Source organism: Chiloscyllium plagiosum, chromosome 12, assembly GCF_004010195.1.
Source record: "Chiloscyllium plagiosum isolate BGI_BamShark_2017 chromosome 12, ASM401019v2, whole genome shotgun sequence".
Classification (NCBI taxonomy): Eukaryota; Metazoa; Chordata; class Chondrichthyes; order Orectolobiformes; family Hemiscylliidae; genus Chiloscyllium; species Chiloscyllium plagiosum.
This window is the reverse complement of record NC_057721.1, coordinates 21,367,206-21,389,944: the sequence shown is the minus strand read 5'-3', so window position 1 is coordinate 21,389,944 and position 22,739 is coordinate 21,367,206. Positions and strand designations below refer to the sequence as shown.

Sequence of the window (22,739 nt, the reverse complement as noted above, 5' to 3'; positions counted from 1 at the left end):
TGCAGAAACTGTAGAAGAGCTGCTCTGAAAATAAATATTCAAAAGGAAGGTACATTACCAGTAGAAAATTCAACAGACCCAGATTATATACAGCCAGAATACTGGGGAAGATTTAATGCAACCCCTAACTGTAAGCATTATGAAAGTTTCTAGAACCTGGAATTATGCCAAAGAAACTGGAGGGTGGAAAATATCTCTCACTGTCTCGCTACAGTATAAATTCTACCTCCTTGTATTCTAGTTCTTCAGATATAAAGATTCCAGTAGCCTTTTTGATTATTTTCTAAATCTGTGTATTTCAGATATCAATCTAGTAAAGTTCTTCTGAACTGTCCTAAATGCATTTACATTCTTCCTTAAATAAGGAGACCAAAACTACATGCAGATTTTTAGTGTCTCAAAATCAAAAGTTGCGGAGAGTGGATTGAATAATGAAGTTGAGGCAAAATGTCAGCCATAATTGATCAGTATTTCATTCTTGTTTGCTTTGCAACTATCTCTGCTGGAAATGAGTGTTTGCGTGACATGCGCATTTAGTTGCAAAGAAACGGTAGACCCACTGGGTGTATGGTCTATCTAGTTTTATTCCTGTTTCTTAAGTAATTACGCTATATCCATTGCTAATGCTATCTTGAAATCTGAGTTTTCCTTGTGTTCCAAATATTGATTTTCAGTGACTCTTAAATCTTGTGCAGCTTTAATTCAACCAAAACTTGAATACAGGTCGTTCTGCCATAACTTGACAGTTGCGTTCCTCTACAACCTTGCACTGTGGAAAATTGTGCAATGTAGAACTGCTAGAGAAAATTGCGCTGAAGAAGATTGCTATAGAAAATCGCTATACTCGATAAGTAGAATGTAGAAACAAACCTAAACAAGCTGATATAATGCAACCAAAAACTATAGCGACAACACCTTGCATCAAAAACATATCAGAAATTACTTCCAGACTACTCGGACCCTTTGGCATCATGGTAGCCCACAAACCTACCAACACACTAAAATAGCACCTAAAGGATCCATTAGATACCACCAGCAAAACTAATGTTATTTACATGATATCATGCAAGAACTGTTTTAAAAAAAAACATACATCGAACAAACTAGCAGGAAACTTGCCACCAGGATACATGAATACCAACTGGCCATCAAAACACATGACACACTCTCACTAGTATCCATACAGACAAAGAAGAATACCACTTTGACTGGGACAACATACATATCCGAGGACAGGCGACATGCTTGAGAATTCTGAGAGGCGTGGCATTCTAACCAGGTCTCCATCAATAAACACATCGATTTAGATCCTATCTACCTTCCCTTGAAGAAAAGAACTAGAAATGACACTACTCACCTTAGGAAACCAAGACCGATAAATGGAGAGGCAGGACATACCACAAGTCCTTCACCAAACACTGTTACTGATGAGTTTACCTCGTATGGTGACGAAACATCTGAAAACAAGCCTTCAAGCTCAGCAAGCTAACTTATCCACAATTCATCAATCACATTGCCAATTCGCTTTGATGAAACACGCATTATACCAGAACGACTACTACCATTCTATATTTGAGAAGTGTGTTTTAGCAGCTGACCATAGTTACCATAATGGCATCCGAAAGGTGATTATTATCTCATCTCTCGCATCCAGTCTTGCGACATCATAACCTTCGAGCATTCTTTTATTTTATGAATTCTACTGTACGTGACCTTTGCAGCAATTACTCTCCAAGCTGCTTAATGTGACATTTTCGTCTGTTTTCCTCCTTCTCCTTGTTTCCTCTTTGAATTAAAGGTAGAATGTATAGCTTAAATTCGTATTCAATTTTCCTAAATTGTGGTACACCTTAGTAAATTTTCTTTTCTCCTACCATATGCACATTTTCTTGTAATGCCGTCATCTTTGTTAATATTGAAGCTGGAATCTTATAACTGAAATCTGAACCTACTGGTGGCAACGACCTGGTCAAAAATAGCTGTTAAGTTCTGTCATTTGAACTAACTTATCTTAGGATGTGGTGCCTTGCTGCAGGTCTTTCTGCTAACATGTCTGCAATCTGCTTCGTGACTAAACAGTTTCCTGTGATTTTGACCTTGTTTATCATGTGTAAAACGCTAATACAGAGACCTCCCAATTCTTCATGGCAACCTTCAAAAATGGGTCAGCAAGGAAATGCTAAAGATCAAATGGGGAATTGCTTAATGACTCGCCACTTTTCCCCAGAGATTGACACGGCCTGAAATTCTAAGCGAGTAATCAACATAAACAGGTGAAAATTCAATTGGATTTATCTTCATTTTTCTATTCAGAAAGATGGCGTAAATCCCACCCATTGTGACATCCTTGCTTATCGGAATAGGGGGTGCATTCCTTATATTCTACTTTGAATGATTACTGTATATATGAAGAGTTTTCCTGATTTAGTCCTAAATGTGCCATACTTCTCTGAATGGCGTATCCTGCATTTATTGAGAATTGTTTAAAAAGCATCTAAGTCTTCCTGAACTCTTAACCTGCTTCAAATTATTGAAAAATTCTAAGGAAACAGTTACGAGCAGTGTTCCCTCTAAAATGTGTATACTCAGCTGTGCAGTAATCTGGAACATGCGACATATTAAAACAAATGACTTTGTCAGTTCATTCGGAGAAATTTCCAGGATTGTCTCAGTCATGACATTTGAAAAGTAAACAGCTCATGGCCAAAATGTGGTGCCCGGAGGAATTTGTAACCTGCTCAATACAAAGGATGTTGACAAGAAACGTTTGCTATGAGCCATTTAAGGTCTATCCAGCACTGGAGTTTGTCACTGTGGTGAAAGCAAATGGAAAAATACAAAGTATTGTCATTTTATTTGCATAAAAAGACACCATAATAGCACACAACGTGTACCTGTTGGTTGATTTCTTAATGTGACTATATTAGGAGATTATATCATTCATTGTATTTCAGACTCTGTTGGAAAAATTTGTCAATCTGAGAGACTGAGATACTAGGGCTGCTCGAGTCAGATTTTTAAGAGTTTCAGGAGCTTTTTTTGAAGATGATATACCTAACCAGTGATCACCAACAAACATGTATATTTTTAAAAATGTAACTTAATGTTTTGTCAGGAGGAAACTGTACTCCAGTTTGCATTAACCCCTCTGACACACACCCTCCCAACCTAATTCCTTTCCAACCCCGTTAGTTTATCTGAGGGTAGTTACCAGAGAGCAGGTAGCCTAAATTCTATCCAGCGCTACAGTCATCGCTGATCTTTTATCTGCTTTCCCCTACATCGGAAATACCCTAGTCCACAGAAGCAATTTATTAAGTTGCTTCTTACAGGCATGCCAAGCACTAAGGCTTGTCACAAATTGTTAAAATTAATCTCAGGGTCAGTATCTTTTGAGCAAGCTTGCGGGTTTTCTGATTCAGTGGAAAGCCTGAACACAGTTGTGCACCCACAGAGATAATCAGTGTAATTTTCCAAGTGTCAGGCTCGACCCCCTTTGATTAAACATTAATTATCCCCTCCTTAATGAATACTTCAATCACAACTTCAGTTGTAACCATTGCAGTTGGAATACCTTCTACTGTGTGGAGTTCCTTACAGAAAATTATTAATACTATTAGCAAACAGATACATTACTAATCAATTGTCCTTCAACAAAAGGACTTACTTTCTGATCTGTAGACATGTGATGTTTCCGACATAATCAGATTGACATAACTCATATTCTTTAATGACAACAGAACACAACAGGAAGAAGTGATGTCATTTTGAACAAATGATATTTGTCTTTGTCATCTAGAGTCAAACCTCCATAACTAGTATGTTTCAATTGTAACACATGGTTCTTATGATAGAAATTTTGTTCAGGAACTCATAATGGGGAGAAACATTGGTGATCATTGATGTGAGCAGGATCTTTGTTCCTGCTACATCTTGCTCATATCTTGCGCCAAAACAGGCCCACAACTCCTTACGCAAAAGAAAAAAAGAAGAATTTATACGTTCACTTAGATGAGAGCTGCTATTTACAGAGTTAATTAGTTTTCTATCAAGTACAAGCAAGCACTGCAAACCAACATCGCTGTAGACTTGGGTCAAACTCTTTATCCATAGGAGTGAAACCATCTGGACATCCAGGTCTACCATGATATATAAGCCGCTGCTGCAAATCTGTAATTTACCCAGATCTTTAGATCAGTAACGTAACCGTTATAATGCTTTTAACCTACTTTTTTTTAAGTATTTGTTTATTTTTCAGCACAATTTAATTCTTATTTATATGATTTGTCTCTTCGTTTAGGCTTTTGTGTATCTTTAGTTGAAGAAGAGGGATCACACCAGCAAATGATTATTACTGAAGTAAAAGAAGGTGGTTTGGCTTCATCTAAAGGTAACTAGTTCTCTTCACATATTTTTATCTTCAAGCTTTGAGTTTTTTGTAACAACTAAGTGTTGAAAAAACATTTTTCAGTTTCTCTTTATCTAGCAATCCTCTGTCATTAAATATTGTTTACATAAGATTCTGTCTTTCTAAATTTGAGAGGTATGTTTAGAAAAATGCAGCTAATTAATTAATCCAATGTAAATGCATAAAATGGTTATAGGGTCTTGTGGTGCAGTGGAGGCATCCCTATATCTGGACCAGGAGGTTTGGGGTTCAATTCCCACATATTCCAGAGATGTGTAATAACACATCTGAACGATGTGACTAAGAAGTATCTGTATGACAGTTTTTGTTTCTTTGACTCTACTCACATCCTAACATACAGCCATCTTTTCAATCTAGCACTTAAAAAGAAAATTTAGCACCACCTTCAAAAATGTCAAATTATTGCATTCCTGATTTGCATCCTATCTTAGCTGCATACCAGTATTGTCATTCTGTTTCTCATTATAGGCTAGAAGTAATTAAAACTGAGTACAATCCTGGAGAAGACAACATAGTTGATGCACCATGTGGAGGAGAAAATGAAGAGAAAGCCCTTTAATAAGTTGTTAGAAGTAATACTTGAGAATTTGTCCTGTTGATATTTCCACTGAATTTGGGATTCGTAGTCATAGAGTTTTGAGTTTGATGTTTCTCAACTTGATAAAGTCCTGCCTGTTTACTTTGCAAAATGTAGTACACTGATGGATATGATGTTGAAGTCTCAAATGTTCAGAGTAATCTGTGTTTTGATCCACATATCTTGAAGAATTACCAAACAAATGAAATGTTTGAAATCTTAAAGCAGAAATGTTAGAAATGCATAGTGGAGTTGTGAACATCTGGAAAAAGAAGAGTGCATAAAGTTTTGTTGAAGCCAACCAAAACAAAGGGGAGGAAGTCTTATGAAAACAAATATAATCTTGATCTCCTGTAGTGCCACCTCTTGTATCACCTCTTGGGCAATATGCCAGAGGGTGCCTGGTATTCATGAACTGCAGTTTTAGCATAGCAACAACTTGTATTTAAACTGCACTTTCTAAAGTTGTAAAACATCGCAAGGGATTTCAAAGGTGTGTAGGCAAAGACATTTGACACTTTACAATACAGAGATGTTGGAACTTTACTTCACCCATTCTGGCGCAGGAATCATGTCTGGTGTCAAATTGGCACCAGTAGACTTGTGACAATGAATTCACCACCTTAATATGTACACTCTTATTCTTGCCGACCTTATCTGCTTTGCGTCCTATACTCCTCCACCTGACAATGATGTTACCAAAAGGTAGCATATAGCTCAATGGACATTGATTTTTGAAGAATTCTGGCGAAGAAGCACTTGCTGAATTCCAAAGGAGGGAGAATTGTAACAAATTAACAACTTTGCATTCAATTGTAAAAATGCAGATGAAGACATTGATTCATCTTTTAATCTTGATTTTGCTTCTCCACCCCGCCACCTCAGCCCAAAACTGCCTCAAAGCTCATCATCTTCCAACCCCATAGAAGCTCACTTCTACCTCCTCCGCAAAATCCATAAACAGGAATGTTTGGACAAATCCATTGTTTCTGCCTGTTCCTTCCCTACAAAACTAATCTTTCCCTACCTCAGCTTGATGTTTTGCGCTCCTTGTCCAATCCATTCTCATTTACATCTGCGATTCCTCTGATGCTTCACATCAGTTTCAGAATTTCCAGTTTGTGGGCTCCCGTCGCCTCCTTTTCACCATGGATGTGCAATCTCTTTCACATCCATCCTCCATCAGAATGGTCTCAGGGCTCTCCACTTCTTCCTGGAAAAAAGGCCTGAACTGTCCCCATCCACCACCACCCTCCTCCGCCTAACCGAGTTCATCCTCACCCTGAACAACTTCTCTCACTTCTTTCAGGTTAGCAGAGTGGCCATAGGAACCTGCATGGGACCCGGTTCTGCCAGTCTCTTTGTGGGCTAAATGGAATATTTCTTGTTCCAGTCCTATTTGTATCATCTATAAATACGGGGTGAAGTGCTGAATGACAGAAGAGTGACTCATTTGTACTTTTTGTTTGTAAGGAGAAGCCGGGGAACTATAGACCTGTAAGTCTGACTTCAGTGGTGGGCTAGTTGTTGGAAATGATTCTGCAAGATAAGCTTTATGTGCATTTGGAGAGGCAAGGAATGATTAGGGATAGTCAGCATGGTTTTGTGTGAGGGAAATCTGGTCTTGGAAATGTAATTGTGTTTTTTGAGGAAGTAACCAAGAAGATTGATGCGGGCACAGCAGTAGACATTGTATACTTGGACTTTAGCAATGTTTCTCATGGTCAACAGTAATTTTAGATGGCATGGCATTCAGGGTGAGCTTGTCAACTGGATACAAAATTGGTTTTATGGAAGAAGACAGTGATGATCTTTTTTCCAAGATGAAATGGAGAGCCCTGATGGAGGATGAATGCTAAAGGGATTTTATTTTTTGGACTGCAGGCCTGTGACAGTGGCATTCCGGAGGGATTGGTACTGGGTCCACTTTTTTGTTTGTCATTTACATAAATGATGTGAGTATTGAAAGCATGATTAGTAAGTTTGTGGATGACACCAAGCTTGGTGGTGTAGTGGGCCGTGAAGAAAGTTACCTAAAATTACAAAGGAATCTTGATCATTTGGGTCAATGTGCTGAAGTTTAATTTGGATAAATGCGAGGTATTGAAGTCTACTTAAAAAAAAAAGACCAGATCTACACAATTAAAAGCAAGGCCTCTTTTTGGTGAGACCTCTTCTGGAGTACTGTGTCCAGTTCTGGTTTCCCTGCTATAGAAAGGACGTTATTAAGCTGGAGAAGGTTCAGAAGAGATTTATCAGGATGTTGCTTAAAATGGAGGGTTTGAGTTAGAAAAATAGGAGCGCAGGCGGTTGAGAGGTGACCTTCTGAAGGCTTATAAAATCATGAAGGATATAGGTAAGGTGAATGGCATGTATCCTCCTCCTTAACCCCCCAGTGTGGGAGATTTCAAGACCAATTGACATAGTTTAAGGGGAGGGGCAAAAGAGTTTTAGAAAGCACGAGGGGCAGCTTTGCTTTACACATTTGGATAAGTTCATGAATAAGAAATGTTTGGAGGGATATGGCCCAAGCGCAGGCAGGTAGGACTCGTTTAGTTTGCGATAATGGTTGGCTTGAACAAGTTAGACTGAAGGATCTGTTTCCAAAATGTCCAAGTTTCCTTCCAAGTAATACACCATCTTAATTTGTAAGTATAATTGCTGTTCCTTCATCAAGGCTGGGTCAACATTTTTGAAACATAACAATCCTGTGAAATGGATCACAGTGGTTCAGGATGGCTTAGCATTATCTTCAAAGGTAATTTAAAAGGATAGTAAATGCAGTCCTTGCCAGCAAGATCTACAATTTATGAAGATGAATGATAACAAAAACAAACATTGCTGGACAATTTCATCAGGTTTGGCAGCATCTGTGGAGAAAAATCAGTTTAACATTTGGGGTCCAGTAACCTCCTTCAGAACTGATGGTAGGTAGGAAAAAGTTGTTTTTTATGCAGAAGATAGGATTGGGGAGGGGGTAAAGAGTAAATGATAGGTAGAGATAAAGGCCGAAGAGAGAGAACAGTTGGAAAGACAAAGGCATGGATAACGGTCAGTCTAAGCTAATGGATGGTTACTAAGAAGGACTATTAGTGGCTCATAATATCTTCATTTAATATCTCTCCCATCTCCTGAGATTCAACAAAAGATTACTACTTTGAACTTTAAGGGGCCCTACTCTTTCTATAGTTGCTCTGTAGAATCTGTTTGGATTAACCTTCATCTTATTTGCCAAAGCCATCTCATATCCTCTCTTTGCCTTCCTGATCTCCTCCTTAAGAATACCCCAAACACTTTATACTGTTCAAGAGATTCATTTGAACCCAGTTGTGTACATCTAATACGATTCTTTTTATTCTTGACGAGAACATCAATATCTTTTTCTCATCCATTGGTCTGTATTTCCTGCCAGCCTTGCCGTTTACTTGAACAGGAACATGGAGTTGAAAGTGAGTTGTTTGTGAGAAGATAATTGTTTTTAAGGGAAGATTTAATTTATCTAATGAATCAGGAGATAAAGGGGGCAATATTAGGCAAAAGGAGTACAGAAAAGAAGTGTGACATTTTAATTACCATGAGTTGTATAGTGTGGGACAATTGAAGCAGAGGAGATGAGACAGTTCATACACTTCTGTAAGAGGTTGGGACAGGTGGAAGGTACTGAGGCATACGAAAAGCCTTCATCTTAAGCCAGGGATGATGGCAGAGGTGAGATTTTTAAGAAGCTATTAAACCAAAAGCAAAGGATGAAGTGAAAGAACATTTGTAAATCTAGAATCCATGACAATATAGCCTGTATGTCAAATTGCTCAATAGAGGGGATAAGGACACAGAATCATGATAGCACCAAAGACGCACACCAAGAGGGTGTGTCGTGTATGCAGAAGGAAGCTTAAATAGTGTAGACAGGCAGCAGAGAACATAGCTGAGCAAACACTTCCTTTGAACCAAGACTTGTAAACTGGAATAACTGGTACAGTGCATTGGTTGAGACCAAGCTATCTTGAAGGTTATGAAACAAGGTTGAATGATTATTATTCAGGTTCATATCAATGGCTGAGTGACCGTGGCTATGTGAGTAAAATCTTCATGGAATCGCAAAATTGTTACGGTCAGCAGAAAACTGTTCATGGTTGTGGATATGTTTGCTGAGCTGGGAAGTTGATTTGCAGACGTTTTGTCTCTGTCCCGGTGACGTCTTCGCTGCTTTGTAGCCTCGTGTGAAGCACTGTGATACTGTGTCTTCTGGAATTTATTTGATTCCGTTCCTGCCGGTTCTGGTTGTTCGTTGTAGTCAGTCTGGTCCATGTGTTGGTTGATGGAGTCTGTGGATGAGTGCCGTTTATGAGAGAAGAGGAAACCAAGAACTAACTCCCACTCCTGGATGTGATGGTAGAAAGAACCCAGAACGGTGAATGCACCACAGAAGTGTACAGAAAAGCTACGCACACGGACCAGATCTTGAACTACAACAGCACAAACAAGAGAAGTTGCATTCGGACCCTGTTCAAAAGGCCTACAACACACTGCAACACACCCGACCTGCGAAGAGAAGAAGGAGGAATATGTCTACAGAGTCTTCACCATGAATAGCTACATCCGCAATTTCATTTGCACATGTCTAACAGACAACAACATGATGAGGACTGCCACGACTCAACACTAGCTGCTCTACCTTGTGTAAAAAGCATCTCTGAACTGACAGCCAGACTTATCCGATCACTCGGATTCATTACAGCCCATAAACCGACAGCCACGCTCAGACAACAACTCACCAGGACAAAAGACCCTATACCCATCATGCATGACAAACGTAATTTTAAAAATTCCATGCAAAGACTGCACAAAACACTATATAGAAAAAACAGGCAGACAACTGGCAATCCACATCCATGAACACCAACTAGCCATTAAATGCCATGACCCGCTTCCCTCATAGCTATACACACAGATGTCACAGACCACAAATTCGACTGGGACAACGCAATGATCAAAGGACAAGCTAAACAGAGGACAGCCAGAATATTTCAGGAGGCATGGCAGTCATCCACAGACTCCATCACCAAGCACATAGATCTAGACCCAGTATACTGGCCACTACAATGAACAACTGGCACCAGGAACCAGAAGCAGCAGGAACAGAACAAAATAAATCCCCGAAGACACAGTACAGCAGCGCTTCACGGGAGGCTTCAAAGCACTGAAGATGTCACTTCGTCAGGGGACAAAACGTCTGCAAACAAGTTCCCAGCTCAGTGAACACACCCACAACCATGGCAACCAGCACCCAAGCTATAAATCTTTGTGAAAACCTTGAAGACTGTTCAGCCCATCGTATCTTTTAGATTGTGATGATTTCTTAAGTATACAAATCCCACCATATATTTTCTTAATCCTATTTACTGCTTAGTCTTGTCCACTTGGTTTCCAAAACAAATGCAACTTTGTTGGGAGTTGGGACCAGAGGACAAGGGATTTGTTGGGAGTTAAGAGGCAGGTGGAAAATAGTTGAAAGAAACTGCAGTTTCTGCATCTCCAAATTACAGCTAATACTGATATCATTCATAAACCTTGGGCAGTATCCAGTTCTAAGCTTTTGGAAGCCATTTTTGCTCTATAAGTAAAATCATACAGATCAAAGTGAATGTCAGCTGAGCACAGTACAGCCGGTGAAGAATGCAAGACCACCACTGCTTCTGTGAAACTGTTTGGAGGTCAAATACTGAATGGAGACTTTTTGATCTCTAATGCTATTGGTTGCTATCTTTAGTATACTAACAGTAATACAGCATTGAAATATTTTACTTTATAGTCAATGAAATTTGTATTCATCTTAATGTTCAGTGGAGTCAAATTAAAAAACATAAACACCAAGAATTTAGGCCATTCATTCACACACAAGTTGTGGAGCAACTGTACTGTGATCAGAGTGATTCTTGCAGCCTTTCCTATCCATTGTCTGAATAGACAGTTTCAGCATGCTTTCTGAAAGTATTGGGGGAGTCACATAATTGGATTAGTAATTCAGAGGCCCTGGGCCAGTACCCTGGGGATGCAGTTATAATCCCACCATGTGGCAGCTGGTAGTTCTTAAATATAATGAATTAGTCTGAAATATAAAGCTAGTCTCATTTAATGATGACCGCAACTAGCAATGACTGTAAAAACTTATTTGGTTCACTAATATCATTTAGGGAAGGTAATCTGCTGTCCTTTCTTGGTGTGGCTTACTGACAACAGATGGTCAGCAATGTGGTTGCCTTTTAACCACAGTCTGAAATAGCTGAGCAAACCACTCCGTGCAAAGTCTCTATTATTTATATGGAGAAAACCTGCAGAAAGCTAGGATCAAAAGGGATTCAGGGGTACTTGCTCATGAAAAACAGAATACTAGCACTGGTGCAGCAGGTCATAGGAAGACTATTGAATGTTGACCCTTTTATTATATGAGGATTGGAGTGTAAGAAGAGAGAAGTCTTACTGCAAGGTGCTGGTGGGACCATATTTGGATTACTGAGTGGTTTTAGTCCCCTTATTTAAAGAAAGGTATCCTTTCATTAAAGGCAGTTCAAAGAGTGTTTGCTAAGATGATCCCTGGTATGGAGAAATTGTCTGATGACCAAAGGCTAAACAGGATGGAACTCGCTCAGTGGAATTTAGAAGACTGAGAAGTGATCTCATTGAAACATATAGGATTCCTAAAGGGCTTGACAGGGTAAATCCTAAAAGGATGTTTCCCCTCTTGAGAGAGTCCAGGACCAGTGGGCACAGCCTAGGAATAAAGGAGTGTTAATTTAAGATTGAGATGAGCCGGAATTTCTCCTCCCAGATGGATGAGTGTCTTTGGAACTCCTTGCCATTGTGAGCAATGGGCACACAGTCCTTGTGTATATTTAAGTCTGATGTAGATCCTTGATCAGTAGGGGAACCGAGGATAATAGGGAAAAGGCAGGAAAATGAACATGAGGAATTCGGATCAGCCATGATCCTATTGAATGGTGAAGCAGGATTGAGGAGCTAAATGGTCTACTCCTGTTACTGTTTCTTATGGACAATTCATAGCACTGCATTGTAATATCCTAGTTAATAGTCATTAAAATTTTAGTTCAGCTTTTTACAGTGGAACCTTCGGGTCCATGAAATGACCTAGCAGGCTACTCACTGCAAGGCCTTTGGGAATGAGCAACAGATTCCAGCCTTGCCAGTGACACCCATATGCCACAAAAGAATATAGGAAAAAGAATTTGGGGTTATACTCCCATTGATTTGACATGATTTTGGAATATTTGCAGAACCCTGATTAAAGCAGCATTGGCATGATTCGGCTCTCAAGGGAAACATTGAAACTTGGCTCTCGACTGTGTAACTGTGACAAATACAGAAAATATTGTTTGCTAATTTGTGTTATACTCAGCATTCCACGGCATGGGGCCCAAAAATGAAAAAGGTAACTACGATAACATTTAGACTTTAGCACCGTTCAAAGGGGAGGTCCTTTCTGGCTGAAGCAAGTGTCAAAGTAGTTCTACAATGCATTCTGTCATGGAAGAAAGCATTCTAATGGTCCAACACATAAGCAAGAGGCTCCAGGATTTTCCAGTGCAATAATAATCTCTGTTGGTGAGGTGTAGAGGAAGACATTTGCTCTATTTGCTGGGAGCCAGGAAATGGTAGAACCAGATGTTTAATATCCGGAATAGAGCCCTGAGAACCTGAATACATTGTTCAAAAAATGTTGCGTCCTCACACTAGTGGTCAAGTTCAGAGCATACTCCTTCAAATGCCACATCCCTCCAAGACTCAGTAACTACTTGATACACGACAGCCCAATCACACCTGGCGTCAATTCCTTATCAAGCAGAATTCATACTCAACAATCATAGCTTCACCTTGTACACACTTAGCAATGCATAAAATCTCATATTCACATCTCGCAGCTCAAACCCACACTACCATCTTTCAACAATGATGGGCATATCACCCATACTGACTGGCACGCGTACTTTTTTTATAGTGCAAGCTAGAGTGCAGCTGAATATCCTCATCCTGATGATTCGCTGCAGCCAGAGCCAGTTTTGTGAGGGAAATGATTGAAGATGCTGGCATCTCCTCTTTCCATGGCACTTTCTGAAAATTCTATATATTCTCATTCACAAGTTGCTGGTTATACAAATGTACACCTCTCATTCCTTGCCAACTCTCACCACGACTTTACTTTTCTCCTTCAACATACCCAAAAACAGAAACTTGGCTGGGTAGTACTGGAAGAGCAATAGAGAAAAGAGCAAGTAAACAGCATCAACTTCGCCAGATTGCAAAAAATAAAAAGCCAGTGCAGCACAAACATTCAAAACTAATATCTAAATCAAAGAATACAAGCGTAAACGAGTCATTCACAGATTTTCCCTCACTGCCTATTTACTATTGTATGTTTGTCTGTCCTGGAACTGCAACACAGTTCTACCTCAGACACTGCAGTGTGGATGATGGAGCAGAACTGAATTTCAGTGAAGGAGACTGCTAATAATTTGGAGCATGACTTTGAATACCTGTGGCCAAGAGGAACTGGCTGCAGAGTGTGCCATCTTGGTACAAATGACTCAAATTTGGGCTGCTCTATGCACAACCCATTTTATTGTGTGTACCCATTAGCTTTTCCCTGGGGGCTGCTCCATTGACGTGCTCCACTGAGGTCTCTGCAGCAGAACTCATTTATGACCTCGCCCTCTGGAGAGCTGGTTGTCTCTGCTTTCCTTGCCTCTTGTCTTAGATGTAGACAACTCATGTACCATTTGTTACTGTGTATAGAACTTGTCTCTATTCATCAGATCCAATCATGCGGTCAACAACAGAAAATGAATTGTGGATCATTTTTCTGTATTAATGTAGTACATGACAAGCATCTATCTTGGATATTACAAGAAACTAAAATTATAATCACTGAGAAATCTCTGTAGCTGCAGTTCCTAGAGATCTCACTGGGTGGTAGCACAATTCTGGGCATGATATGCAGCTCTGGCTCCCAGTTCAACTGGTACTGAATGTGAAAGGAAAAAGGCACAAGAGATAGAATTTTATCTACCCTATTGGGGGATTTACAGGTGACTGGAATGAGGGAAGGGTCAATAAAATTTCCCAATGACCTCTGACAGTTTTGCAGTGAGTGGTGAGGTGCAGGGTATTCCACCCACTCTTGCCCAGTTGAGGCCTGTAAAGGACAAATTATTGACAACTTAATTGTCCGTTAGCCCCACACTTAGCCTCAACTTTGAGACTGGCTGAAAGAGTTGAATGGCTGGGGGAATCTCAGCAGGCCACGCTAATTGGGTTTTGACTGTATGGCATCTCCTATTGTTGCTGGGGTTGCACGTCAGAACCCTCATGGAATACATCCCAAATTTTATTTTGAGGAAGTAGAAGATACCTGTGCGTAGATTCTTTTAACATGGGGTTGCCATTGTGCGCAAGCTATCGCACAGTATTAACAGAGCAATTTCTTTGACCAAAGCAGGGATATGCAAGATGATTTGAGATAAGGCTTTGCTGCACAGATAGGCACTAACACACATGTCATTGCTCGTAATACCTCCCCTTCAAGAAGTCTTCAGACCTGCTCATTGTGGACTGGTGCTGAAGCAAAGAGTGTGTTCTACGTCCCTGTAAAATCAGTGAAAATTAACTGCTGCTAGAACAGTAAGCAAGGCTCAAGTAACACTGTTGGTACAGCCTGCTTACAATAATGGCCTCCATCATCGGTGTCTTGTCAGTCAGCAACATAGTTAACACCAGCTAGAGACACAGTCATTCAAGATAGCAGGCAGCATTGATTCTAGTATTGCCTTTGTTGCTGTTAATTGACATGAGTAAATCACGTCATGATTCCTGCATTCTGTTTCAGAGAATATTAAATTTTGTTTTTCCCCAAAAAAGCTGAGAATAATCAAAGGCTATATTTTGAAAAGGTTGGCTCTGGCTTGCTGTGTACTTTTCTTTATTTCCCTCCATTTGCCACCAAATGCATATTGTCGCATTCATCTTAATACCATACACCAGTATCTTTGTTGCAAGTTTTCTATAAAATATGTTTACAGTTTGAGTTATCCACTCTGCTTCAAAATAATTCTGTAAATTCGATCAATATGATCTAATTTTTAGAACCTTCTTTGTCTAGCTCGGATTATATCTTTTTTTTCTCCATGTACACAGTAATGTCATTGTAAGTGATCAAATCTAATAGCTCATTAACAGCTGAAGTAAGGGTATTTGGCCTATGATTCCTACCCTCTTCCTAACTTTATTTTTATGGTAGGAGTCAAATCTTGTATTTTATTTCTTGTGTTCTCTGACATAATTTTAATATGATTTTCCTTTTTTTTTCCCAGTGAAATACCCAATTTGACTTATTTTGCCCTTTTTTTTTCAAATTGTTATATTCATTTAATTTTATTTTATTTTGCGCGGTTGCAGTATCTCAAATACCTCCCTGCTCTTTGGCTGCCTATTCACTCGACTCCACTTATGTAAAACCAAGCCTTTTGTTACTAATTGGAGTAGCAATAGCTAGTCTGAGAAATCAATCTTGCAAACTGTCTGTGCACTTGTTGACTCATTTTAAATGATTACTGTTGAAGTTGCAACTCTACTGCTAATCCACAACTCTCCAAATTGTTATCTATATACTGCCTTCTGAAATTCAGTAGCATACAATATAGAGCCATTATTGTTGATTTGTATTTTATTATTGCTCAATTCAATGCAAAAATCTGTGCGCACCACTTCTCCATTTGCCCTTGATGCTTTTCCTCTCAACATGTGTAGTTAAATCATGAAGGAATTGAGCAATTTCTTTTTTTGTGTAGAATGAGTTCCTGATGCCAGGAAATAGCTTGGTGACAATACTGCCTGCAAAAGCATTGTTATAAGGCTAGGCTTTTTTCCACATACTTTAAGAAGAAATTGGCGAATGATCAACCCAAGGCTGCTGACACGCCCAGCCCCCTCAGGGTTTCTCTGAACTAGTTGTTTGCTTTTAAGGCTGTCAGAAATGCATCTTGAGAGAAGAGTTTAAAATAAAGTTTAAAACATTAAAAAAGCTGAAGGAAGGTGAATATTACTTTCGGAATTGTAAATTTTTAATGTAGTAAATTTCGCTTTTGCAATTAGGTCTAAGAGTTGGAGATGAAGTTTTGGAAATTAATAAAATGAAAGCCAAAGATCTGGTTGTGTCTGACTTGAAGACTATCCTCTCTGCACCATCACTTTCTCTCACTCTGCGAACAATTGGTCAACCAGTGGATGGATGTATGTGCACTTCACCTCTTCGTCGAGTCGTGGCAACTGATGCATTGAGTGACAGTGGATTTGTTTGCAGCCATCAAGGTAGTGACTACAGTTCCCTTTTAAATACTTTATGATCCATAGGAGTGTCTTTAATGGCAATAGTACAATAATATGCCATGGGAGTGATTTTATCTTTAAACTGCCTCATGGGAAACTGCTGGGTTTGAAACAGTTGTATTACACCCCACCCATATGTTTTTAATGGAAATTGGATAAAATGGTAGTACAAGCAGCAAGTTTATTCCTGTCTATATTTCAAAAGGAAAATTGAATTAAAAATATGCCTAGCATTGCTAATCACTTTCTACCTGATTCGATTAAAAAATTTTCTTTATGATATTCTGGCAATGCTGGTCTAGATTGTGGTTTTGTAACATGAAATAAAGGCCATATATGTTGGCTTCTCCAGCTGTCTAGAATGTAATGTTTTTGGAGTCTCATTATTGCAAATAACTATCATTTAACATTTTTCTAATTTAAATATGAATAAAAATGTTTTCGAATCTCTACAGTGTGGAAACAGGCCAGACAACCCTTTGAGTCCACACTGACCCTCTGAAGAGCATCCCACCCAGACATACACCCCTGCCCTAGCCCTGTGGCTCTGCATTTTCTATGGCTAACCCACCTAGCCGACACATCCCTGGACACGATAAGCAATTTAGCATGGCCAATCTACCTAACCTGCACATCTTTGGACTGTGGGAGGAAACCAGACCACCTGGAGGAAACCCACACAGACATGGGGAAGATATGCAAACTCCACACAGATAGTCACCGAGGTGGAATCAAACCCAGGTTCCTGGCACTGTGAGGCAGCAGTGCTAGCCGCTGAGCCACCATGCTGCACGCAATGTAACTTTGCTTTCTACATGGTGGGTGACATTAAAAATAATTTTGCCTAGATGGGGGTTAGATCTTTGGAATTCTTTGACACACCATTGAACCAGCATTTGTATTTTTTTAAAAACATAAAATTCAATATTTACTCAAAAGAGTGTTTACAGGGAAGAAAAAGTGAGCTAAGATTAGATGATGAACAGGCGGAAAAACATCAGCACTTTTTGACAGATCAAGTGAGCTATTTCTGAGCTGCAGCAGTCTATGGTAGAAAGTGAAAGTGACTATCCTTGGTTTGAAAGCAACAATAAATAGAAGGCTCAAAGGGTCCTAAGAAAAACTGAAGTCCGTGGGGAACAGATGGTGGAAAAAAAACTCATGAATTGCCAAGGCCTTACCTGACAGCACGGAAAATAGTCATATTTATTGCGGTCAGCTCCAGGAGTTTCTCAGGGCAGTGTTCTCGGCCAAAGACTGCTTCATCAATCACCTTTCCTTCAACATAAAGAAGTAAGAATGTTTGCTTATGATTGCACAAGTTTCAGTTCTATTTGCAAATCCTCAAACAATGAAATAGCTTATGCTAATATGGAAGAAGACCCAATAGTCAGGCTTGGTTAAATAGATGGCTTCTGTAATAATAATCAGGATGTACAAGGGCTGGGAAACAAAATTGTGTCTAACGCCACCTTGTACATGTGCAGATTAGAGGCTGTGTGTTTTGTCTATGTCTCAGGTCTTGACACCCCAAACACACCCCACTAATACAAGGCACATTTCAAAATTATGATAGAGTATTCTCCATTTCCTATATGTGAACAACAACAAAAATACTGAAGACACTCACCTCTGTCCAGGAAAATGCAGACCCCTTGATTGGCTCCACATGCACAAACTTTATACATCCACTGATGCGTCCATATCCCAAAGAATAATGAAGAAAAATTCTTTAATGGGAATTGGCGAATAAATAAGTCTCAGACTTAGTTTCTAATAATACCTTAGCCTTTTCAATGTGCTGTCTTACTCATCCACTTTGACTATCTCCAGGACTTTTCGTTTGTTGCTTTGTTCCTAATGTAAGGTAACATTAGAACAGATGATCTGCAAGATCAAAACTTCCTTGTGTACCAGACCACAAATCTAGCTGTGAAATCTGTCACAGGCCCATGAAAGCCAGCTAAGTTGGTATCCTGGCAATAACTAAACATGCTCCTTTCTCTCTCTGCATCATCTGCAAAGATGCACTAAAACCTTATTTTACTAATAGATAGACAGGTATTGATTTGAAAGTTAGCAGAACCAATCAGATCAATACTATGGGGCTGCTGGTAAGATGATAGAGATAAGTGGGCACTCATTTTTGTTCTTTATTCTGTGGTTGGAGATCGGTGGATAGCAGCAAGCATGTTTAGCTGGTTCTTTTGGATCCAGTGGAATTAGGTCTATGGATTTGAACCACCACCAATTTGAAGTTGTGAAGAAAATGAATACCAGCAGATAGACTTATGCTCTGCCACAATTTGCAAAGGTTCTCACTGACCCTTGAATAGAGGTATTTTGTGTTGAAATGAATAGTTGTTCCATTCTCAGGTAATATGTAAAACAGTGCTTTCTAACTGCAGGAATGGCTAGAAAATGAATTTCTGGTTTTAAATGTAAAACAAAGGTTATATGTGACCTGGACTTTGCTTTTGCAACGTTCTGTTGCTTTCTTCACCAAGGGTGCCTGCTTTTCTTGGTTTCTTTAAACCAAAACTCAGAATAAAACCCTGATTTGCATGAGAAAGCATCAAGAAACAGAAAGAAGATAGAAGTCTGTTTCGGACAGAATGTGTGTTGCCAGAGAATTAATTGAATAGCTAGATTAAGGATAATAGTAACATTCTGGGCTTATGTTAGCAACTGTTGGAATAATAATACATAAAGCCCCGTATGCAGCTTTTACCTATACAGTTTTAGTTCAGTCATTCACACAACTAACCAGCATGACATTCGAATCAATGTCCTACCAGTACGAAGTTATTTAAACTTTAGTACAATATGCAAACCAAATGAGTGCAATGTAGTAGGATAAATTTGGTTTCTTTTCATTGCTAATCAGTTCTGTATGGGAGAGGATGTGATATCAGTTATGTTGATGTAGGAATTTAAATAGGAGTCGTCATTTTGTGATGAAAACAATTTACACCATTGTTCTATGCTTCTGATACTAAATCAACTGGGATATTGAAAGGATACTTAATGGACCATATCTTGTGGCCAGCAGCAACATAATGGTGCTTGCTGCTGACCTCAAAGTATCTAGCAATCTCTGAGACACTTAATTCCTTTTTTTGATGTTGTTTTGAATCTGATTGATTGTAAATCAAAGGCATCGTTACGCATCTAGCAGCACTTCAGTAATCAAGCAGAATAAGCAGCTAATCACATTGAAATGGTCTAATTGAAAATAATCCACTCAAAGACTTCACTTTTTTAAACTTTATTGTAGAGAAAGGGAAATTTATATTGGTACGCAGTGATAAGGTTAAGATAGAAACTAAAGTATCATAAACTTTATTTTAAGCTGCTTTTAAATAAAATGAAACTGAACTCCTTGACACCTAATAAATATCAAATTATTGTGAAATTTTATATCTGGTGCAAAAAGATAATACTTAAATTGCTTTAAGCTGAATAATGAAACTTAGATCACAGGTTTAAACCAAATGTGGCATTTCTGTAAAGTAGAATTTGCAGCCTTGCCAGGAGTTTATTGGAATTGGTGTTAATCTCCTGCCGTTGAAAGCAATGGAGGACATTTCGAACCAATATTTTAGAAACAAGTAAATTAATATTATCAACATAATTCATACAGGTGCTTATTGTGTGTTGTAAAATGGTCATCGAATTGAGTACCTGGAAGCACGGTGTCATAAAGCATAAGCTGGTCCCAACATGTACTTTACCCTTTCCTTCCCAGTGAGCACTGCTGGTAGAAAAATTATATAAGCCTACTACTAACAATTTGAAGTAGGTTAAAACTAATAGCACTAGATTTAGTTCTGAATGATCTTTTAAAGAAAATTGTATGCCTTGCTGAGAATTTATGAAGGAAATTTAAGTTGGCACACAGTGGGCTTTGGCAGTCGTATTGATAGATACCGTGGTGTTTATGGCACCTTAACTGGAAGGAATCATGCTTCATTGTTTGATTATCTCTCTGTCCTTTTTTCATCTTTAATGCTGATGACATGCTGTTGTCTGTACAGTGATGATCATTCCTTGATTCATAGAATCCCTACACTGCACAAAGAGGCCATTTGGCCTGTCAAATCTGCAGTGACCCCTCCAAAGACCATCTCACCCAGACCCACCCTCCACCCTATCCATGTTACCCCCGCATAGATTTTTTTTATCATGGCTAACCCACCTAACCTGCACATCCCTGGACACTAGTGGGGATTTTTTTTATTAGCTAAACTGCACATGTTTGGACTGTAGGAGGAAATTGGAACACCCGGCGGAAACCCATGCAGACATGGGGACAATGTGCAAATTCCACATAGACGGTTGCCCGAGGCTGGCATTGACCTGAGTCCCTGGCGCTTTGTGGCCCTATAATTGATTTGATAATCGATCGTGTAGACCTAGGTCTTGTCTTGATAGAATTCTTTTGTTTAAGTTTTAAAAACAGAGAACGTAATAACTCTGAGCAAGATTAGGCAATTAAACCCCCCTGAGCCTGCTTCACCATTCAATATGATCATGGCTGGGAGGCGCGCTAGTAGTTTGTCGCACCGACCTTTACACCGATGAGGCCAAACGCCAGCTCGCAGATACCTCCTCCTACTGCCCCCTTGACCATGACCCCACCACCAAACCATCATCTCCCAGACCATCCATAACCTCATCGCTTCGGGGGATCTCCCATCCACCGCCTCCAACCTCATAGTCCCACAAAGATAGAACATGAGAAAAAACTGGCACAGAATATAAAGACAGATAACAAAATTTTCTATCAGCACATAAAACGAAAAAGAGTGGCTAAAGTAAATGTCGGTACTTTAGAGGATGAGAAGGGGCATTTTGTTATGGGATATGATGAAATGGCTGAGGTATTGAATAGATATTTTGTTATTGGTCTTCACACTGGAGGAAATAAATAACATGCCAGTAGTTGACAAAGAGACAAAGACAGGTGAGTACCTGGAAACAATCATTATCACAGAAGAAGTCATGTTGGGCAAATTAATGGAGGTAAGGATAGATAAGTCTCCTGGCCCTGATAGAATGCATCCAAGGGTACTAAAGAGATGGCAGGAGAAATAGCAGGTGCACTGGTGGTAATTTTCCAAAATTCGCTGGGGCAGTTCCAGCAGATTAGAAAATAGCAAATGTGATGCCACAGTTTAAAAAGGGAGATACACCAAAGATGGGAAGTTATAGACTGGTTAGCTTAACCTCTGTAGTGGCAAAGATGTTTGAGTCTATTATCAAGTAAGATATAGCAAGGAATCTCGATAGAAATTGTGCCATTGGGCAGACACTACATGGGTTCATGAAGGGCAGGTTGTGCTTAACAAATCTTTTGGAATTCTATGAAGACATTATGAGCAAGGTAGACAATGGGGACCCAGTGGATGTTGTGTACCTAGATTTCCAAAAGGTCTTTGACAATGTGCTGCACAAGAAGCTGCTGCATAAGATAAGGATGCATGGCGTTACGGGTAAAGTCTTAGCATGGATAGAGGATTGGTTGACTATTGGTCGGAATAGGTTGGAATTTAGAAGAATGAGGGGGGATCTTATGGAAACAAATAAAATTATGAAGGGGATAGAAGTAGGAAGGATGTTTTCAGTGGCAGGTGAAACTGGGACAAGAGGACATAGCCTCAAGATTAGAGGGAGCAGATTTACGACTGATTGGAAAGGAACTTCTTCACCCAGAGGGTTGTTAATCCATAGAATTCCCTGCCCAGTGAAGTAATTGATGCTACTTCAGTAAACATTTTTAAAGCTAAGGTAGAATCTTTTGAACAATAAAAAATTTAAGGGATACAGTGAGAGCGCAGTAAGTGGAGCCGAGTCCATGAAAAGATCAACCATGAATTTATTGAATGGCAGAGCAGGACCGAAGGGCCGATGGATGACTTCTGCTCCTAGGTCTTATCTTCTAAATGGGCTGAAAAAATAGCAAATGGAGTTCAATCTGGATAAATGCGAGGTATTGCAATTTGGGACAACAAACAAGGGTACGGTTTTTACAATTTCAGCACCGCCTTCCTAACCTGCAATCTTCTTCCCGACCTCTCCGCCCCCCCCCCCGTCTGACCTATCACCCTCACCTTGACCTCTTTCCACCTATCACCATTTCCAACGCCCTCCTGCAAGTCCCTCCTCCCTACCTTTTATCTTAGCCTGCTGGACACACTTTCCTCATTCCTGAAGAAGGGCTTATGCCCGAAACGTCGATTCTCCTGTTCCCTGGATGCTGCCTGACCTGCTGCGCTTTTCCAGCAACACATTTTCAGCTCTGATCTCCAGCATCTGCAGACCTCACTTTCTCCC

At 39.6% G+C, this 22,739-nt stretch overlaps 1 protein-coding gene across 4 annotated transcripts in view; it reads left to right on the top strand.

The window, feature by feature from the left end:
* The window catches only part of tiam1a (TIAM Rac1 associated GEF 1a), a 327,029-nt gene that overhangs the window by 206,237 nt on the left and 98,053 nt on the right, over nt 1-22,739 (top strand). For all 4 annotated transcript variants that reach the window (XM_043700705.1, XM_043700702.1, XM_043700703.1 and 1 more), the window contains 2 exons: nt 4,301-4,390; nt 16,170-16,385. In XM_043700705.1, the coding sequence (XP_043556640.1) occupies nt 4,301-4,390; nt 16,170-16,385 (306 nt within the window). The remainder of the gene's footprint in view (nt 1-4,300; nt 4,391-16,169; nt 16,386-22,739) is intronic.